A 17,970-nucleotide genomic window follows, 5' to 3' on the forward strand; every position below is an offset into this window, starting at 1 on the left:
ACATGAGGACAACATTCAGTGCAGCTATTTGTCCATTCCTCCAAAGGAAGGGCAGCTTGAATTGCCTATCGAAAACTTTTTTTTTGAGATATGGCGGAGACAACCAGCCATCTAAGTACATTCATAAACAATACATTGTAGATGTTAACTTTGGGAAGGCTTACCAAAAGTTTTCTCTTTTTGCTGTCAGCGCCTAATCTGGACCGTCACAATATCATCAATGTTCTGTACCTTGTTATCTGGACTCTAAAGGTGGGGAAGAAAAGGGGTTGTATGTAACAATAGGAAGTTTATGACATTGCCGTCTAGGGTTGCATCTTCACCCTGTTTATTTCCTAGTTTCACAATTTAATGGCTAATTCACACTTCCAGATCGGTTTGCTAAATGTTGCAAAAGATTAGAGTTTAATGGATTAAGGGTATCACACTTCATGTCATTGAGCAACTTTCTATATGTTTTTATACAAGTATTGGTATTTTTATAGTCAAAGCAAGTTTGTGTTTTTTTAGCATTGCTTTCCAACTGTAAATGTGATCTCTCTTATCTTGGGCACCTATTCAATTGGTCGCTGATGAAATACCTAAAGTAGATCAGTAGTATTGTTTTGGTTATTGCATTTGTATAGCTAGTCATTGATGCAATGTTTATACTGGAAAAATAGGAAAAAATCATAGATGCAATGAAACATAACTACGTGTTCAGAATTTAGGACTGTTAATCTGGTTTACGACATTCACTAAATTCCACTCAAGCATGTACAGTTAAACCAAATAGTCTATGCTAGTAGTTAAAAAATTTACTTTTAACTAGTTGTAAATAAGCCATTGGCATAAAGATTAAAGTAAGGTTTAACGAAATGGAGAAGTTGTTAGTAATGGAAAGAGCTTTATTCCAGTCCAGAATGAAAAAATAAATATGGGCAATTTGACCCAAATTTATTGAATTAATAACTCTTTGTAACTGTCCTATACATGTTTTTCATCCAAAAATTCCAACTGTATCGCTGCAAGCAGATCTCACATATGCCACCATCTAGGAAAGAGTTCACTTGAGCCCAATGTATTTACTATAAAAATGTATCCCTAAAGAAGAACTTTGCTTGATTGAAAATGCAGAGAACATAAAGACCCCACTGTTACTTTGTCAACTTCCATGTCACTTTTGAAGTGGCAGCTCAGGACAAGCTTTGGTGATAAGCTGGCAGATTGAGACATTTCCCCAGGGAGAACTCCCTTCATATGCCCAGTTGGGCTCAGGTGGATGTTGATGTAAGTGGGCGCTTAACCCTCATATTCCAGTAAGTTTTGTCCTAAAACAGGGCTATGTAATATTTTGTTTTTTTATTAGAATTGTTTTAGAAGGACCTCCATCAATATATTTCGGTCTGTGATCCTTTTCCTGTTTTCATTATACAGAGAACTTGACACTGATGGACTACACCCCTGTGCTCTTACAGAGTAAAGGAAATACACTTCACTAGCACTGTATTTATAAAGTTACAGTGAATATTGAAACATGGAAAATATCATTTTGGGCAAGATTAGTGTAAAGAATCAAGCTTTGCAGGTGTCTGGCTCAAGAGAGTTGCATTGTATTTCGATCTAACCTTTTCTAATACTTTAAGTTAGGTTGTTCATTTTAAGTATTTTGTCAGCAAAATTATGTTTTTTTGACTAGTGGTCTTTTGGGGTTTGAGACATAATTTGATAGGACTTTAGTAATCACTTTAATGAAAGACTTTAACTGCAAAATTGGTGGGGATTTTGGCTCTGGATATCCTAGTTAACTGGAACTCAATAAACATCAAATGTTATAAACATCTTTTAATGTTTAAAACCACCACTGGCATCCAAGCTGCACTTGTGTGTTATGTCTTGTGTCTGGATCATTGATTGCTGGAATGTTGTCTCTTAGGTTTTTGCATTATTTGTGAAGTTTCATTTCCTGGGGTGCCATTTTTTAACTTTAAAGCCAACCACCATTGCATAGGATGTCTCTGCATTCATCAAAAGAAAGGCATATCTTTGTGGCAGCAAAAGTGTGAGGGCCCTACTAAATAGCGGGGTGCATCCCCACATGACTGTTGCACTTGGCTAAGAAAAAGAGTTGAGCATTTTGTTTTGATCTGCTTATCATGCAAAATTAAGATAGACATTAGGGTTGTCTTTGTTCCTACCGGAGCTATATTTTCCTTTTTACTTAAAGTACCCTTTTGAACAGTAGCCCCAACTGTTAGCCAGACATTAGATCCAACTCCTAGTCATTCTTACAGATTATATGTTTTTATGGTGCTGGCCTTAAAATTTGTAAAATTTGCAAATGTTTTTAAAACTATTGTTTTCAAAATGCTAAAATATTTTATTTCCTGTCTTTAATGGCATTTGGCAGAATGTCTAATAAATCGATATAATTTAAATTGAATGGGCTGCTTCTAATTGATACTCAGCAGACACAGTAATGCATACCTATAGGTTCCTTAATGGCTAGGTATAGTCAATATTTCCAAACACTTAATGTTAGAATACTATTTGAGCTATATGATTAAAAGTGACGTACCTGTCTGCCTCTGTTCTCTCCTGCCAAACCTAACACCGCAGTAACTTTTAAGAATGTTTACACTATTTAAAATAAGTAATTTATTTTTTCAGCGTTTCAAAATTGATAATAATTGCATTTGAGATTTCGCTGAGCAACGTTGTGCTCTTGTTCAATAATGTCTATTTCAATTCTTGCTAAAATACATTATAAGATTTCCTTCTCTAGAATTAGATATATATGTTATTTAACCACAATTGAGTTTTTAATAGGTTTTTCCTAATATAATTCCTAGGAAGCCAGGAGGGTAGCACAGCCTTGTTTGATCTCCTGCTTGAGCATAAAGATGATCTTGTGCAGAGCATAACAGAGCTGAGCCCCATCATAGAATGCTTAGATACAGCAGAAGATGGATTTTTGAGCCGCATTGAGAAGAAGGTAACTTAAGTACTGGTCATGACTGTGGTGTTGAAATCTGTAAATATACCTTAGATCTCATGGAATTTTGACACATTTTCTCTTGTATGTTAATGTCTAGACAGCTTCTGAATTTAGTTGCTATTACCAGTGCTAAATCACATTCTTGTATATGCTGCGCACATCAGAAATCACTGGCAACTGATTACGGAGACAAATTTAAAGCATGCATGTGCCTTTTTGTTTCCCATGAGCAACAAACCAATATTTTTTTCTTTTTGTGTAGGAGCAAACTGCAGTACTTTTGTGATGTCTTTCCGTTTCTTAAGCCCGATCATTGAGAACTTCTATAAGCAGCTTGTCTAGTTGTTGTTTTATTAGCTCCAAAAGTCCCTCTCTTTTGACTACAGTTTCAGTTTGTCTTTACTTATTCTAAGTAATCATAAAAGAGCAATTCAAAAAATGACTTTCATGCAAGCCGTTATGAAATTTACAAACACATAAATAAGCGAAATGCAATTAAAAAGTGATGATTTGCAATGTTGTATCGCAGATTTTAAAAACCTGCTAACAACATTATATATTAAGGCGGTGCTCAGTATTATTACAAAGTAAAAAACAGGCCTACACTTATTAAAGTAATTATTGTTAAAAACTGGGATTAAAAAATGACGTGTGAAAGGATCGTAAACTGTACAGAATAATACAAAATGCAGCAATGTTTGCATAGAAACGTAAACACATTGGCAAGTTAATATAGCGACTGGCTCAAATTGTCTGTGGGGAAAACTAAGGTGGCTGCAGAGGTTGCCCAATGGAAATCTTGTTAACAATGATCTCCCCCAGAAGTTTGTGATGTAGGGTCACACACAGCTAGTTTCACACATTTCACGACATAACTTGGTCCTAGCTCTTAATATAAAAATTTGTGGGGACTACTAGGTGTAACACCAAGTGGACACTGTAGAAGCAATTTTCCTCTACCTGTAGAATAGGCTATCCCCATATAGCTGTTCCATATGTTAGAATCAGAAGATATTTTCAGTTATAGATTTTAAGAGGGGCCTTAATCCGTTTGTTCCTTATCCCCTGAGCTATATAATGCATCAACTGATTGTTTAAACCTTAGACATCTGGTAAATAAACGGTGTGACCGTGTGCTAGAGGAGTCATAGGTATTTCGTAAAAATGGGAATTGGCTGACCTTCCTGATGTTTTTTCCTTTGATACAAATAGGCTGTGTCTTACTGTCTTTAGGGCACACAAACCACACAGCTTGTTTTAGTAAAATCAGTTTCCATGTCTAGGTTATACATTAATTGTACAAAACTGTCAATTTAGCCTTAAGGCCCATTGGACATCCATGACATAAAAATGTCATTGTAAGCGCACATTATAACTGGGACCAATTTTGAACGCACCATGCTCATGTCCTTTCAGTGTGAAATAAAGAAAAAACCACTATACATTAAGATTATTTGCATACAATAAAAACAATATGGGTCTGAGGATGCAGCTCTGCTTAGCCTCACATTCTAATATTCTAATGCAAATGAATTTGAACATTTACTCCCAACACTGTATCTCACAGATGCAGGGACCTTCGCGTGTAGTGTGCAGAAAAAATTAAGAAGACCCTGCTTTAAGCCCATACTGTATAGGATAGCCCAAAACTTTGACTGGTTAACTCAGTCAAAGGCACTACTAAGGGTCATAAAAACGAAGTACAACTGATCCTGTTGGGACACTGTGTATTTGCTAACTAATAAAAGGAGATTTTACCATTGTTCAAGTGTGCCTTAACCTGTATTAAACTATATTGGATATCTGATGGCACATTGGTCTCTTCCACCCGTACCCTAATTCTATGATGAACTACACCACCAACCAATTTTACAACTGATTTCAACAAAGTAATAGGCCTGTAGCAACACAGAGCTTGCTGATTCCTTTTTTTTTTAAACACCCGAACAATGATTGCAGTGTACCAAGAGGTAGGTAATTTTGTGCTGCTGGCAAAATGTATGGCATTATTGATAGCATGGGCCCAGAAATCGGTGTTAAATTTGTAAAGGTCAATAGGGACCATGTCTGGACCTGGAGCCTTAGCAGAGGGGCTTTCAGAAAAAGTAGCGGGCTCCTCCTGAAGCTCAAACCTAATAGATGATCGGGGGACTGCAATCAGTAGCTCCGTGAGGTCACTCAGGTGATAAATGGACCTGTAGTGTTCCACCCATTGCTCTGCCTTAGTGCTCATGCTTAGGGCCACCACATCCCCTGTGTTGAGCTTGGTTCAAATCAAATCATTAACATTTATAAAGCGCGCTACTCACCCGTGCGGGTCTCAAGGCGCTAGGGGGGAAAGGGGGGGTTATCGCTGCTCGAACAGCCAAGTCTTTAGGAGTCTCCGGAAAGCGGAGTGGTCCTGGGTGGTCCTGAGGCTGGTGGGGAGGGAGTTCCAGGTCTTGGCCGCCAGGAAGGAGAAAGATCTCCCACCCGCCGTGGAGCGGCGGGTGCGAGGGACGGCAGCAAGTGCGAGGCCAGCGGAGCGGAGGGGGCGGGTGGGGACGTAGAAGCTGAGGCGTCTGTTGAGGTATTCCGGTCCCTTGTTGTGGAGGGCTTTGTGTGCGTGGGTGAGAAGTCGGAAGGTGATCCTTTTGCTGACTGGGAGCCAATGCAGGTGTCTCAGGTGTGCGGAGATGTGGCTGTTGCGGGGTACGTCGAGGATGAGGCGGGCCGAGGCGTTTTGGATGCGTTGCAGGCGGTTTTGGAGTTTGGCGGTGGTCCCGGCGTAGAGGGTGTTGCCGTAGTCCAGGCGACTCGTGACAAGGGCGTGGGTCACGGTTTTTCTGGTGTCGGCGGGGATCCAGCGGAAGATCTTGCGGAGCATGCGGAGAGTGAGGAAGCAGGCGGAGGACACGGCGTTGACTTGCTTGGTCATGGTGAGAAGAGGGTCCAAGATGAAGCCGAGGTTGCGGGCGTGGTCTGCGGGGGTCGGTGCGGTGCCGAGGGCCGTGGGCCACCAGGAGTCGTCCCAGGCGGACAGGGTGTTGCCGAGGATGAGGACTTCCGTTTTTTCAGAGTTCAGCTTTAGGCGGCTGAGCCTCATCCAATCTGCGACGTCCTTCATACCCTCTTGTAGGTTGGTCTTGGCGCTGGCGGGGTCCTTGGTGAGGGAGAGTACAAGTTGGGTGTCGTCGGCGTAGGAGGTGATGATGATGTCATGCTTGCGTACGATGTCGGCGAGGGGGCTCATGTAGACATTGAAGAGTGTCGGGCTGAGCGATGAGCCTTGAGGTACGCCGCAGATGATCTTGGTGGGTTCTGAGCGAAACGGAGGGAGGTAAACTCTTTGGGAGCGGTTAGCGAGGAAGGAGGCGATCCAGTCCAGGGCCTGGCCTTGGATCCCGGTGGAGCGTAGGCGGGTGATTAGGGTGCGGTGACAGACGGTGTCAAAGGCAGCCGAGAGGTCGAGGAGAATGAGGGCGACTGTTTCACCGTTGTCCATCAGGGTTCTGATGTCGTCTGTGACTGAGATGAGGGCGGTTTCCGTGCTGTGGTTGGTTCGGAATCCGGTTTGTGAAGGGTCGAGCAGGTTGTTGTCTTCCAGGAAGGTGGTCAGCTGTTTGTTGACGGTCTTTTCTATTACCTTGGCTGGGAAAGGTAGAAGAGAGATGGGGCGGAAGTTTTTCAGGTCGCTTGGGTCAGCCGTAGGTTTCTTTAGTAGGGCGTTGACTTCAGCGTGCTTCCAGCATTCGGGGAAGGTAGCAGAAGAAAAAGAAGAGTTGATGACGGTCTGGAGGTGCGGGGCGATGATGTCGTCGGCTTTGTTAAAGATGAAGTGCGGGCAGGGGTCCGAAGGGGCGCCGGAGTGGATAGAGTTCATGATGGATTTGGTTTCTTCCGTGTTGATGTGGGTCCAGTTGTTGAGGGTGATGTCCGGGGAAGCGGGTTCAGTGGTGTGTGGTTGGGTCTGGTGTCCGAAGCTGTCGTGGAGGTCGCTGATCTTGCGATGGAAGAAAGTGGCGAGGGATTCGCACAAATCCTGTGAGGGCGTGACGGCGTTGGCGCTGGCGCTGGGGTTGGAGAACTCTTTGACGATGCTGAAGAGTTCTCTGCTGTTGTGGCTGTTTTTGTCTAGTCTGTCCGTGAAAAAGTTCCTTTTGGCAGTGCGGATCAGGTGGTGGTGTTCGCGTGTAGCGTTCTTGAGGGCGGTCATGTTGTCCGCGGTGTGGTCCTTGCGCCAGGCCTTCTCAAGGGCACGACAAGTTTTCTTTGATTCTTTGAGGGTGTCAGAGAACCAGAGAGGTTTTTTGGTGTTGGTCTGTCGATGCGTGCGTTTGAGGGGAGCAAGGTTGTCAGCGCAGTTGGAGATCCAGTTTGTGAGGTTGAGAGCTGCGTCGTTGGGGTCGGTGGTGAGGGTGGGTTGGTTGGCGGCGAGAGCGGAGAAGAGTTGCTCTTCAGGGATCTTGTTCCACTGTCGACGAGGGGTGGGTTGAGTGCGGAGGTGGGAGGTCTCGCGTCGGAATGTGAAGTGGACGCAGCTGTGGTCGGTCCAGTGTAGGGCAGAGGTGTGGCTGAAGAAGACGTGTTTGCTGGCGGAGAAGATAGGGTCGAGCGTGTGTCCGGCGATGTGGGTGGCGGTGTTCACCAGTTGTTTGAGGCCGAGGTTGGCGAGGTTGTCGAGCAGGGTGGTGGTGTTGGGGTCGTTGTTTTGTTCCAGATGGAAGTTGAGGTCGCCTAGGAGGATGTAGTCCGGTGAGGCGAGGGCGTGCGGGGAGATGAAGTCGGCGATGGCGTCGCTGAAAGAGGCGCGAGGTCCGGGAGGACGGTAGACGAGGGATCCTCTGAGGGTGGTCCTTGGGTCGGTGCGAATCTGAAAATGCAGGTGTTCAGCGGCGAGGGGGGGGTCTTCGGTGGAGGTGGTGACGCTGATGGAGTCTTTGAAGATGATGGCGACACCTCCTCCTACTTGGTTGGTGCGGTCTTTTCTGGAGATCTTGTAGCCTTCGGGGATGGCGGTAGCGATGTCTGGAGCAGAGGAGGCGTTCATCCATGTCTCCGTGATGAAGGCGACGTCCGGGGCTGTGGAGTCCAGGAGGTCCCAAAGTTCAACGGCGTGCTTGTGGACGGAACGAGCGTTGATCAGGATGCACTTGAGGTGGTTGATGGCGCGTGGGCTTGTGGTCGTGGTAGTTGCGACCTATGAATTGGTTGAATTACCTATGTTCTAGAATGTTCTGATGTCCTTAGAGGTGCAGAAAGCAATAGCATTTTCCCATGATTCTACCCTTAACACTACCTTCCTCTTCTTTAGAGTACGTTTGTAAGTAGTTGTACATCTAAGGATGTCATCTTGATACCTGGGGTTCCCTTTAAGAGCTCTACACGCAGTCTATTGGCTTCCGTTTGGTCTTAGTTACTGGTAATAACATGGCTTCCCTGATGTAACAGCCTATATAGAGAAAAGCCTCACTGATCAAACCCCCATAATTATCCTCATGTGACAAACACATATCAACTAGGATTGGATGAGCTCTCATAATGTTGTTAATGAGTGATGGAATACCAGCAGTCTCCCAACTAACCCAAAGCCCCTTGTCCTTAACTGCTAACTCAGTGAAGCCCCTCTTAGAAGGCCTCTGTAATTTATCTGATACGATCAGAGCTAAAGCATTAGGATTGTAATTGATTGATCCACTCTCCAAAGTTCCTTTAAATGGATTGAAGTGTAAAATGGATCTTGAAATAAAAATGTAATCAATAATTGTCCCATAGGTCCATCCCGTGAAAGTTGCTAGTTGATTCTCAGTCCCACCTGATGTTTCAGCATTGTTGCATAGGTTAACAGAGCTCCCCCCCCCCTTTCACTCCCCCAGTATCCATATGCAGGTAGGAAGGTTCTTTGGGTGCACCTTAAAAGAGGTCCAGAAAAGTAACACTGCTTCCTGTTTTTTGGCATTAAAGTCGCCCCCTAAAATTAGGTTAAAACTTTGCATGGTTACTTTCACCCAATGTCTGATTATCTCAAGCACTTCAAATGAATCAACTATGCATCACTGCTTATTTCTAGAGTAAACATCTTTGTAAATATGTATACAAAATTAGTTAAAGTGCCTGGAGAAGATAATCCAAAATGGATTCTTGGATTAGCTAGTATCCATTATTCATTTATCCGAGTAAAGTGTAACAAGACCACCCTTAGCTCTGACTGAAAGGAAGGAAGCTGCTGGCAAATAGTAACTAAAATATCCATCCAAAGTTGTTTAATCCGTAGTCCATGTTTCTTGCAATATGATAAAACAATTGTAATATAAGACCACCAGTCCTTATCACTTAATTTTGAGGCAGTGCGCCTAAAATGTTTCACCAAACAGCAAATCACACTTGCATTGAAGGATCAGTTATTACACTCATCAATAAAAACGGCATTCATTTTACCATTTATTGGAGGCCAAAGGACGCCCGCTCCTATGGCCTTGTACTCTTTGGTTTTGCATTGGGAAGTTTATGGGTGTGCATGACAGCCTGGTTTTGAGGACCTTTGTCCCCATTTATGGGACCAGAAATAGTGCACACCGTCACCCCCTTTCCCCCCCCCTTTTCTCTGTCAGTCCAGTGGATTTAAATCAGAGAGTGATTGATATCGATTTTGGGTTTCTATGGAATTGGAAGGTATCAGAGAAGTGGGGTTTTAACACCGTAGGTGACTATAAAAAAATACCAAAGGTGACAGACAGATATGCTTGGTGGAGAAGAAAGAGCTTGAAGGTTCTCAATAGAAGGAGATTCCTGGCCAAGTTGGTATGTTTAAAGTTAATGACCACACAATCACCCTTGAATCCTTTGGGTGAGTAGCCAGCTCAGGCCACTCTTCTCACAAGTAGTATATTCTTAAAGTGGGTGATATTGAAGTCCTTGTTCTTGGTTAGCCAATGGCATATTTTTTTTCTTAAGCTGAAGAGTCATTTAAGCTGTCTCTGATGGGAGCAGAAAGGCGTTACCTAAAATTACCACAAAAGAGCAGGCTTCTGGGGCTAGGTTAAGACAGGAGGATGGGATAGTCTGACTCTGAGCCACAGTAGATTCATTCACATGAGCCCTTTGTGGCCTGTTCGTGCTGTATAAATTATGGCTGATGGTGACTCTACATTCCTGTGTATCATGGACAGCATCTTTGGAATTGGGAGTTTTGATGAGTAAAAGGAGAGACATTATCAGGTTGTACTAAGGGGGTGGGGTGGATTGGTTGTGTGACAGTAGAGGGTCGAGTCTGTTAAGGGACTTGGGAGTAGGCATCCATCCCGCTAGTTACGGTAGAGACCTGAGAATGAATACCTAGTTTTGTGATTGCCCCTTAAATAATATTAAGTGCTCAATTAAAGGGCTCACAAACCTCTCAGTTACACTCTTCAGTTGGAAAAGGTGTCCAGAGTAGAAGCACCTCCCTCCAACCTCTGCAACTCGTTACTAGTATTCAGAGAGAGGGCTAATCGTTGGTTTCAGGCCTGTGTGCCCCTTTTTTCCTCTTCGATATGGGTCCTGTTAGAAATGGGGTATTTGGTCGGCAGTCAGGTTACCTCCTGTTCAAGCAAGGACCCTCAGTCTAGTCAGGGTAAAGGAGAATCACCCTCAGCTAACCCCCGCTCACCCCCTTGGTAGTTTGGCATGAGCAGGCAGGCTTAAATTCAGAGTTCTAGGTGTAAAGTATTTGTACCAACACACACAGTAACTCAGTAAAAATACCACAAAAGGACGCAACACAGTTTTAGAAAAATAGGAAATATTTATCTAAACAAAACAAGACCAAAACGTCAAAAATCCAACATACACAAGTCAAGTTATTAATTAAAAAGAGAAAAGAGTCTTAAATCCTTGAGAAAATGGTAAAAACACTGTTAGCGTTAAAAAGTACCTGGGTAGCTTCAAAATAACACGCACGGGTGAGTGTGTATCGAAAAAGGTAAGCAGTGCGTAGATTTCTAACCCGCAAGCGAGGTGGTGTGTAATTTCCCCTTCTCCGGACGGGTCAGCATGTGCCGTTTTTCCTTCCCACATGGTAGCGATGTGTCGATCCAGGCAGCACTCGGGTCCGGGCAGGCATTGAGTTGTTTTTCCGAACCCAGCAAGGCTTGCGTCAAAAATCCTGCCATGTTACCAGCCGCCGTTAGCGATGCAGCGTGTCGTTTCTCCAGCCGCGTGAATCGATCTCCCAGCCGCGCTGTAGGCAGTGCATCGATTTCAGCCGCGGAGCCGGCGGCGCGTCGTTTCTTCGGTCGCTCACAGAGGTTGCGTCGGAAATTTCCCTGCACGCGGTCTGTGCGTGGATTTTCAAGCTTGGTCTGCCAGCTTCACCTGTCAAGGCCTCAGGAACTGGACATCAGAGAGTCCAGGTGCTGGCAGGGGAAGTCCTCGATGTCCCTGAGACTTCAACAACAGAAGGTAAGCTCAGGGCAAGCCCTTGGAGATTCCTCCTCAAACGCAGGAATGCACAACAAAGTCCAGTCTTTGTCCCCTTTAACCAGGCAGAAGCAGCAACTGCAGGATAGCTCCTCAAAGCACAGTCACAGGCAGGGCAGCACTTCTACTCAGCTCTTCTCCAGGCACAGGTACCTCTTGATGTCTAGACGTGATCTAAAGTCTGTGCTTTAGGTTGCCCTTCTTATACCCATTTTGGCCTTTGAAGTAGGCTTACTTCAAAGGAAACTCTCTCTTGTTTGTGAAATCCTGCCTTGCCCAGGCCAGGCCCCAGACACACACCAGGTGGTTGGAGACTGCATTGTGAGAGGGCAGGCACAGCCCTTTCAGGTGTGAGTGACCACTCCTCCCCTCCCACCTAGCAAAGATGGCTAATCAGGATATGCAGGCTACACCCCAGCTACCTTTGTGTCACTGTCTAGAGAGAGGTGCAAACAGCCCAACTGTCAGACTGACTCAGACAGGGAATCCACAAACAGGCAGAGTCACAGAGTGGTTTAAGCAGGAAAATGCTCACTTTCTGAAAGTGGCATTTTCAAAAACACAATCTTAAAAGCAACTTTACTAAAAGATGTATTTTTAAATTGTGAGCTCAGAGACCCCAAATTCCACATGTCTATCTGCTTCTATATGAATCTATGCTTCAATCATAGTTAAAGGCATCCCCCATGTTAACCTATGAGAGGGATAGGCCTTGAAACTGTGAAAATCGAATTTAGAAGTATTTCGCTGTTAGGACATATAAAACACATTAGTATATGTCCAACCTTAAACATACACTGCACCCTGTCCATGGGGCTACCTAGGGCCGACCTTAGGGGTGTCTTACATGTAGGAAAAAGGAAGGTTTAGGCCTGGCAAGTGGGTGCACTTGCCAAGTCGAATTGGCCGTTTAAAACTGCACACACAGACACTGCAGTGGCAGGTCTGAGACATGATTACAGGGATACTATTGTGGGTGGCACAACCAGTGCTGCAGGCCCACTAGTAGCATTTGATTTGATTTACAGGCCCTGGGCACCTCTAGTGCACGGTACTAGGGACTTACCAGTAAATCAAATATGCCAATCATGGATAAACCAATTACATACACATTTTGTATAGGAGCACTTGCACTTTAGCTCTGGATAGCAGTGGTAAAGTGCCCAGAGTAACACAAACAGCACAAACAGAGTCTAGCACACATCAACATCCTGGGAAAAAGAGGCAAAAGGTTAGGGGAGACCACACCAAGGATGCCAAGTCGCAAAGGTCCATCTTGACTCAAATGAGGAATCCAGCGCATCAGTCTTGCAGTTTGGGTCTAGAGAGTTGCCCTCCATTTATATGCTGGCTCCAGAGGCCCAAGATGCAGTTAAAATTGTTATCTAGGGATAAACATTACTCTGCCAAGGCAGTCTCTTCGGAGATGACGTCTACCTCTCTCTCTCTAGAAAAGAGTCCAAGCTAATGCTCTTGTGTTACAAGGTGGGATTGGTGCTACCAATTGTCCACGTGCCCATTTCAACGTAAGGGTTGTATATCCTGTGGATGGTAAGATTGCAGGGCTTTCATGGCCTTACAATAGTTAAGAGCACAACCCCCCAGCAAACATGCAATCAATTCACCAATAGGTAGTGTTAACCAGTAACAATCCAGATTCAGAACTGTTCAAAATATGGTGCAAATTAATTTCACAGATTTAGCACATTAAATTACATAAAGAAAATTTCCGTAGTTGAATGGCGATGACGAGTGAAGATAGGCCTGCTGTTGGCTAGGGTAACTTTCTCACATTTCGAGGGAAGATGAGTGGGAGGGGGTCCACCTCCTCTGCTCCCTCCATGGATGCTAATCAGACTCATGCTACATGGAGTCCTCATTCTCCAATAGCACACACTGTGCAGTAAGTAACCTCCTGCACTTTGTAGGGAAGTGAGTGGGAGGAGCCCACCTCCTCCACCCCCAAGAATGCAGAATGGACTGGTACTCGGAGTCCTAATCTCTAATAGTACTTAATTCCTTTTAGTGGAGCACACTTTGATACTCAAGTCTTGTTGCCCCTATCAGAAGAGTTCCTCTTCATTCTCTCTTAAATTTGTCTCTATCCTGTTGCATCTGGTTTCCTGATCCAAACCTCTTGTGCCCTCTCTGGGGTGCTGTTTGCTATCTGTTGTGTCACCTGGCTTCTTACTCGCATGCAACCAAAAGTCCAGTAGGTTCATCACCCATGCTTGCACCACATCGTGTTCTCTCTTATATACTTTTTTCTCACAGATACCTCTCTTAAAGCAGTATTGTCCAGAAGCCTGACATCTTCCACTTGGATCCTTTAAATGCACAGGTAACTTTAGTGAACTGAATGAGGGATGTTCATACTAATAATAGAATACATATGCCTTGCGCAAACAACTGGTGCCAAAAGTCCACAAGAGGTTTTGATGCCTACTTTCTAATTGCAGTACAAAACTATTTGGTTTTGCAGGCCATTCATGGGACAATTACGTATACACAGTTGTAAGCTGCTCATCTGTTCAAAGCAGAGTTTTTACAGGAAAATGCTCCAATGTAGTTTCCAATTTTGGCGACATAATGGGAATTGGATATATTGTTTTTCAGCCAAGCTCACTATGCCTGGTTTGTATCTGCTTCCAGTGGGCAAGGAGCAGCACTGTATATGCTCCAGAACTTCATAGGGAATGCCAGTGTGATAGAGCAGACATTTCTTCCCAGATTAGTCTATGGTGGCCTGAGTGGCTGCAGGTATTGCACATCTTCTCTAGAGAGCCAATGTAAGGAAAAACTGATGAGCCCCCTTTTGTCTGACCTATTCAGTAGGGCTCATGGGCCGGAGGGCCCAACTAAGCTGGTGAAAGAGACATCTGCTCAGTCTTTATCTTCAGTGCAGGCTGAGGACGAACCAGATATTTCTCCCCGTGGAAGGAGATGTTAGGCAGAATCTTAAGGCCATCTCTAGGAAATTATCCCTTTTGCACACTATGACAATGAATTGGACATCGATCATCATAGCAGTTCTGATTGGGACAATTGTTTTGGAGGCTGTATGTGGCTATGCTTCAGAATGAAAGAGGAGGGTAAAAAGCAATGGAGAGCAGAGACGGCTTAACAGGAGTACTCCAGACTATAACCAGAAGTTGTAAGCCCTTTCTACGGTAGGACTTCAGATCTATATAGCACAAAGGAGTATGTGTCCTGCTCTTTGTGGGTAGAAAAAGACAAAAATTCATTAGAGAAGATCATGATAACTCCCAGGTAATTTGCACAGATGTTCTGCTCAGTGTGTGGTAACATACTTGCCTCTCAAATTCAGTCTGTGATCAGCACCCAGGTTATTAAATTTGTTGGGTTAGCTGCTTCGGTGAAGAGAATGGGAAGTTAAGCTTTCTCAGTTGTGAGCCTTGCGAGTCTGACTTCACATTGACTCTTTTCAAAGGTAGCAGTGGGCACTGTAGCAGCTGAGAAATCATTCTGGCTGCCGAAACCTCAGTTCTAAGCACCAGTGAGATCCATAATAACCTAAATGTTTGGAAAAAGCTGCTTCACTAGTAGGTTCTTATAGGCAATAATATGAGATTGATGAAGGTGATTTATTGCAGACCTAGCTGAAGCAAAACTTTCAGCTTTAGCAGGGTGCAGACAATAACAAATATTATTAACCACTTTGAATTTATCACTATGAGCCTTCGATCAGTCCATTTTTATAGACTCTCCTGTAATCTAATCAGAAAACTGACCAAGATTTTGTGGTACAAATTCCTTCCTTGGTGTTGGGCAAAGGTTGATTCAGGGTAGATCCTCTGATATCTTATCTTCAGACCCAGCTAAAGCTGAAAGTTTTGCAACATTAGGGTCCTGATTTTAAATTCTCATCAGATGAGGCATAAAGACTGTACAAAGTTGTTCAGGTATTAGCAATAGTGCAGTTAAACAGACCACCCATGGTGTTGGATATGCATATTGACTGGCCATCTGTATTGATCTTCACTCTTTGTGTTTTTCGGGCATTTATAACTTACAACCTTCAAGAATGTTATGCCAGGTTTACTGTTTTTTTTTCTTTTCTTCTTGGTTGCAGTCATCTTGCACACGCTGAGAATGGGGATTTGTTGAGTTCAAATTATAGTGATGCACGTAGATGACTAGAGATGGTTTCTCTAGGTTAGCGGGAGAAGAGGGTTTTGAAGGCGGTTGTGAGGTCAGAGGTAAGGGTTCATTGTGGGGAACAAAAAAGGTTAAAAGGTGAAAACCGTGAACCAATTTAGACTTCAGCCATTGCATATGGACAGTGTTGTATCTTGCAATGGATTGTGTTGAATTATGTGGCCATGGTTGAAACAAGGTAAGGTGCATGGAATATGTCCTGCCTACTGATTCAGAAGAAGAGGGATGACATCTAGAGTGCCTTGAGGGATGTTGCAAAAGAGACTCTACTTCTCCCTATGTCATCACGCAAAACTTCATTCAAATTCTTTATTCAGTCTTTTAAAACAATCATATGCAAACAAATATTACACAATAAATACCAGATGATAACATAAAAATCCCTGATAAAATCACAATCGTTTCCACCTAGAAAAAAAATACTAAAATTGATAAAATCCGTGGACATTAAACACTGGCTAACAGGACAACAAAAATAAGAGTTTCATTTAAGTATTTATTTATATGAGTATTTATAGAGCACACTTACTACCATGAAGGTATCAGGCGCTTGGGAGCCTTGGATACTGGGGGGGACAATGACTGTGCAGCCGACCAGAAACATATGCTGGGGTTACTGAGGAAAGAGCTATGTTTTCAGCACTTTTCTAAAAGATAGCACATTTTCTGTAAGTGTGAGGGGGGACAGGAAGCTGATGCTATAGTTGAGAAGCTCTTACTGAAAAAGCCTGCCTTCCCTGTCTTGTTTTCTGAAATTTAGATACACAGGCTAGGTAGGCCGATGAGAAGCATAAATACCTCCTTGGGAAATATCTTTAAAAACGATTCTGCATGGGGACTGATCCAAGTACATGAAGAGCTTTAAAGACAATGCATAGAGATTAAAAAATGATTCTGTGCTTGACTGGTAACCAGTGCAGCTCCTTTAGGGATCCTAGCACGAATCGGAGCCACTTTTGCTGCAGCAGCATAAACTCTATACATTCTAATAGTCGGGCCCCTAAAAGGAGAGAGTTGCAATAACCAAGCCTGCTCAGAAGCATACTGCAAATAATTAAGGTTTTGACGTGAGGTGACAGTATGAGAAGTAGTTTCCGCAGGTCTTGGAGGAGCGAGAAACAAGTCCCAGCTACCTTTGTAATATGATCTTCAAGGGACAGTTTATTATTAAAAGGAACTCCCAGATTACGAACTCAGACTGCGGAGGTAGGCTCATTGTTGGAAATGGGGCTCCTGGTTGGCTAGGGTATGTTTGTTAGAAATAGGGCTCCTGGTCGGCTAGGGTATGTACCGTAGCCAAGCAGAATCCACTCACTCGAGTATGGACAACTCAGACACTACTTAGGCTACCCTGTGCTCACCCTCTGGTAGCTTGGCACAGAGCAGGCAGGCTAAACGTAGGAGGCAGTGTGTAAAGTACTTGTGCAATCCCCAAACCACAGTTCCCTGTATGTACCCACAAGAAGACTACACACAATGCTTTTAGAGAAAACTATACAATCTTTATATATGTAAGTTCAAAAGAAGGTGCATAACGAGAAAGAGCAAATTATCTCAAGATAATGTGTGCAGTTTAATTCTCCTGATGCCGTATACAGGAGCCGTGCAATACTTGCTAGGCACTGGGCGGGAGGTCCACAAAAATGAAGAGGCGCCTTGTCTACAAATAATATGGTAGTACTCCACCACCGTTAAGCTGGGAATGGTGTGTCCTATGAGGTTGGGGTGAGGCTTCCCGCTTGCCCTGCGAGGAAGGCTGGCTGGTGCAGCAAGCCCTCTGGGGCCGAGAGAGAGCTGCAGACTTCCTGGGGAATGCCCGGCCTCAGGCTTGTATAATGGAGATCGTGGGTAGGCCTTCCTCTGTGGCCTAGGATGAGGACTGGCTGGACTTGGCGGTGCAATTGGGACCAGGGAGAGTGGTGGATCTCCTGAGGTGCCGCCCTGTCCCAGGCTCACCAAATCAAGATCGCAAGTAAGTGGGCAATGCAAGGGGTTGGAGGCAGGGTCCCCGTGTAGACTGTATCCGCACTCTGCACACCTGTGCCAGCGTGAACAGGTCACCGGGGCTACTGCTGTGTGGAGAAGGCTTCCCTGGAGACTCCTCTTGGGCCGCTCAGTCCCAGACTGTTCGATCCTCAGTGAGTCAGCGTCACCAGAGAGGACGGAGGGTTCTTTCCTATGCCGGCGGTTCTAGTGCTTCGGCACAACAGCGAAGACCTCCTGGTGGCAATGACCTTGTGGTGGTGGAATTGAAAAGTGGCGGCCTAGGAAAGGGTGCGGGGACAATTCGGTGATCCTTAGTAGCTGGGCACAATGATGAGGGGGAGCCCGCAGCTCTCAATGCTCCTTGGCTTCCCAAGTAGTGGTAACAAAGACAG

The 17,970-nt window shown here is 44.4% G+C and overlaps 1 protein-coding gene across 3 annotated transcripts in view; it reads left to right on the forward strand.

Moving 5' to 3' along the window:
• The window catches only part of ZBTB40 (zinc finger and BTB domain containing 40), a 295,060-nt gene that overhangs the window by 62,927 nt on the left and 214,163 nt on the right, over positions 1 to 17,970 (forward strand). For all 3 annotated transcript variants that reach the window (XM_069240709.1, XM_069240706.1, XM_069240708.1), the window contains exon 6: positions 2,832 to 2,974. In XM_069240709.1, coding sequence (XP_069096810.1) covers positions 2,832 to 2,974 — 143 coding nt within the window. The remainder of the gene's footprint in view (positions 1 to 2,831; positions 2,975 to 17,970) is intronic.

Source organism: Pleurodeles waltl, chromosome 6, assembly GCF_031143425.1.
Source record: "Pleurodeles waltl isolate 20211129_DDA chromosome 6, aPleWal1.hap1.20221129, whole genome shotgun sequence".
NCBI lineage: Eukaryota > Metazoa > Chordata > Amphibia > Caudata > Salamandridae > Pleurodeles > Pleurodeles waltl.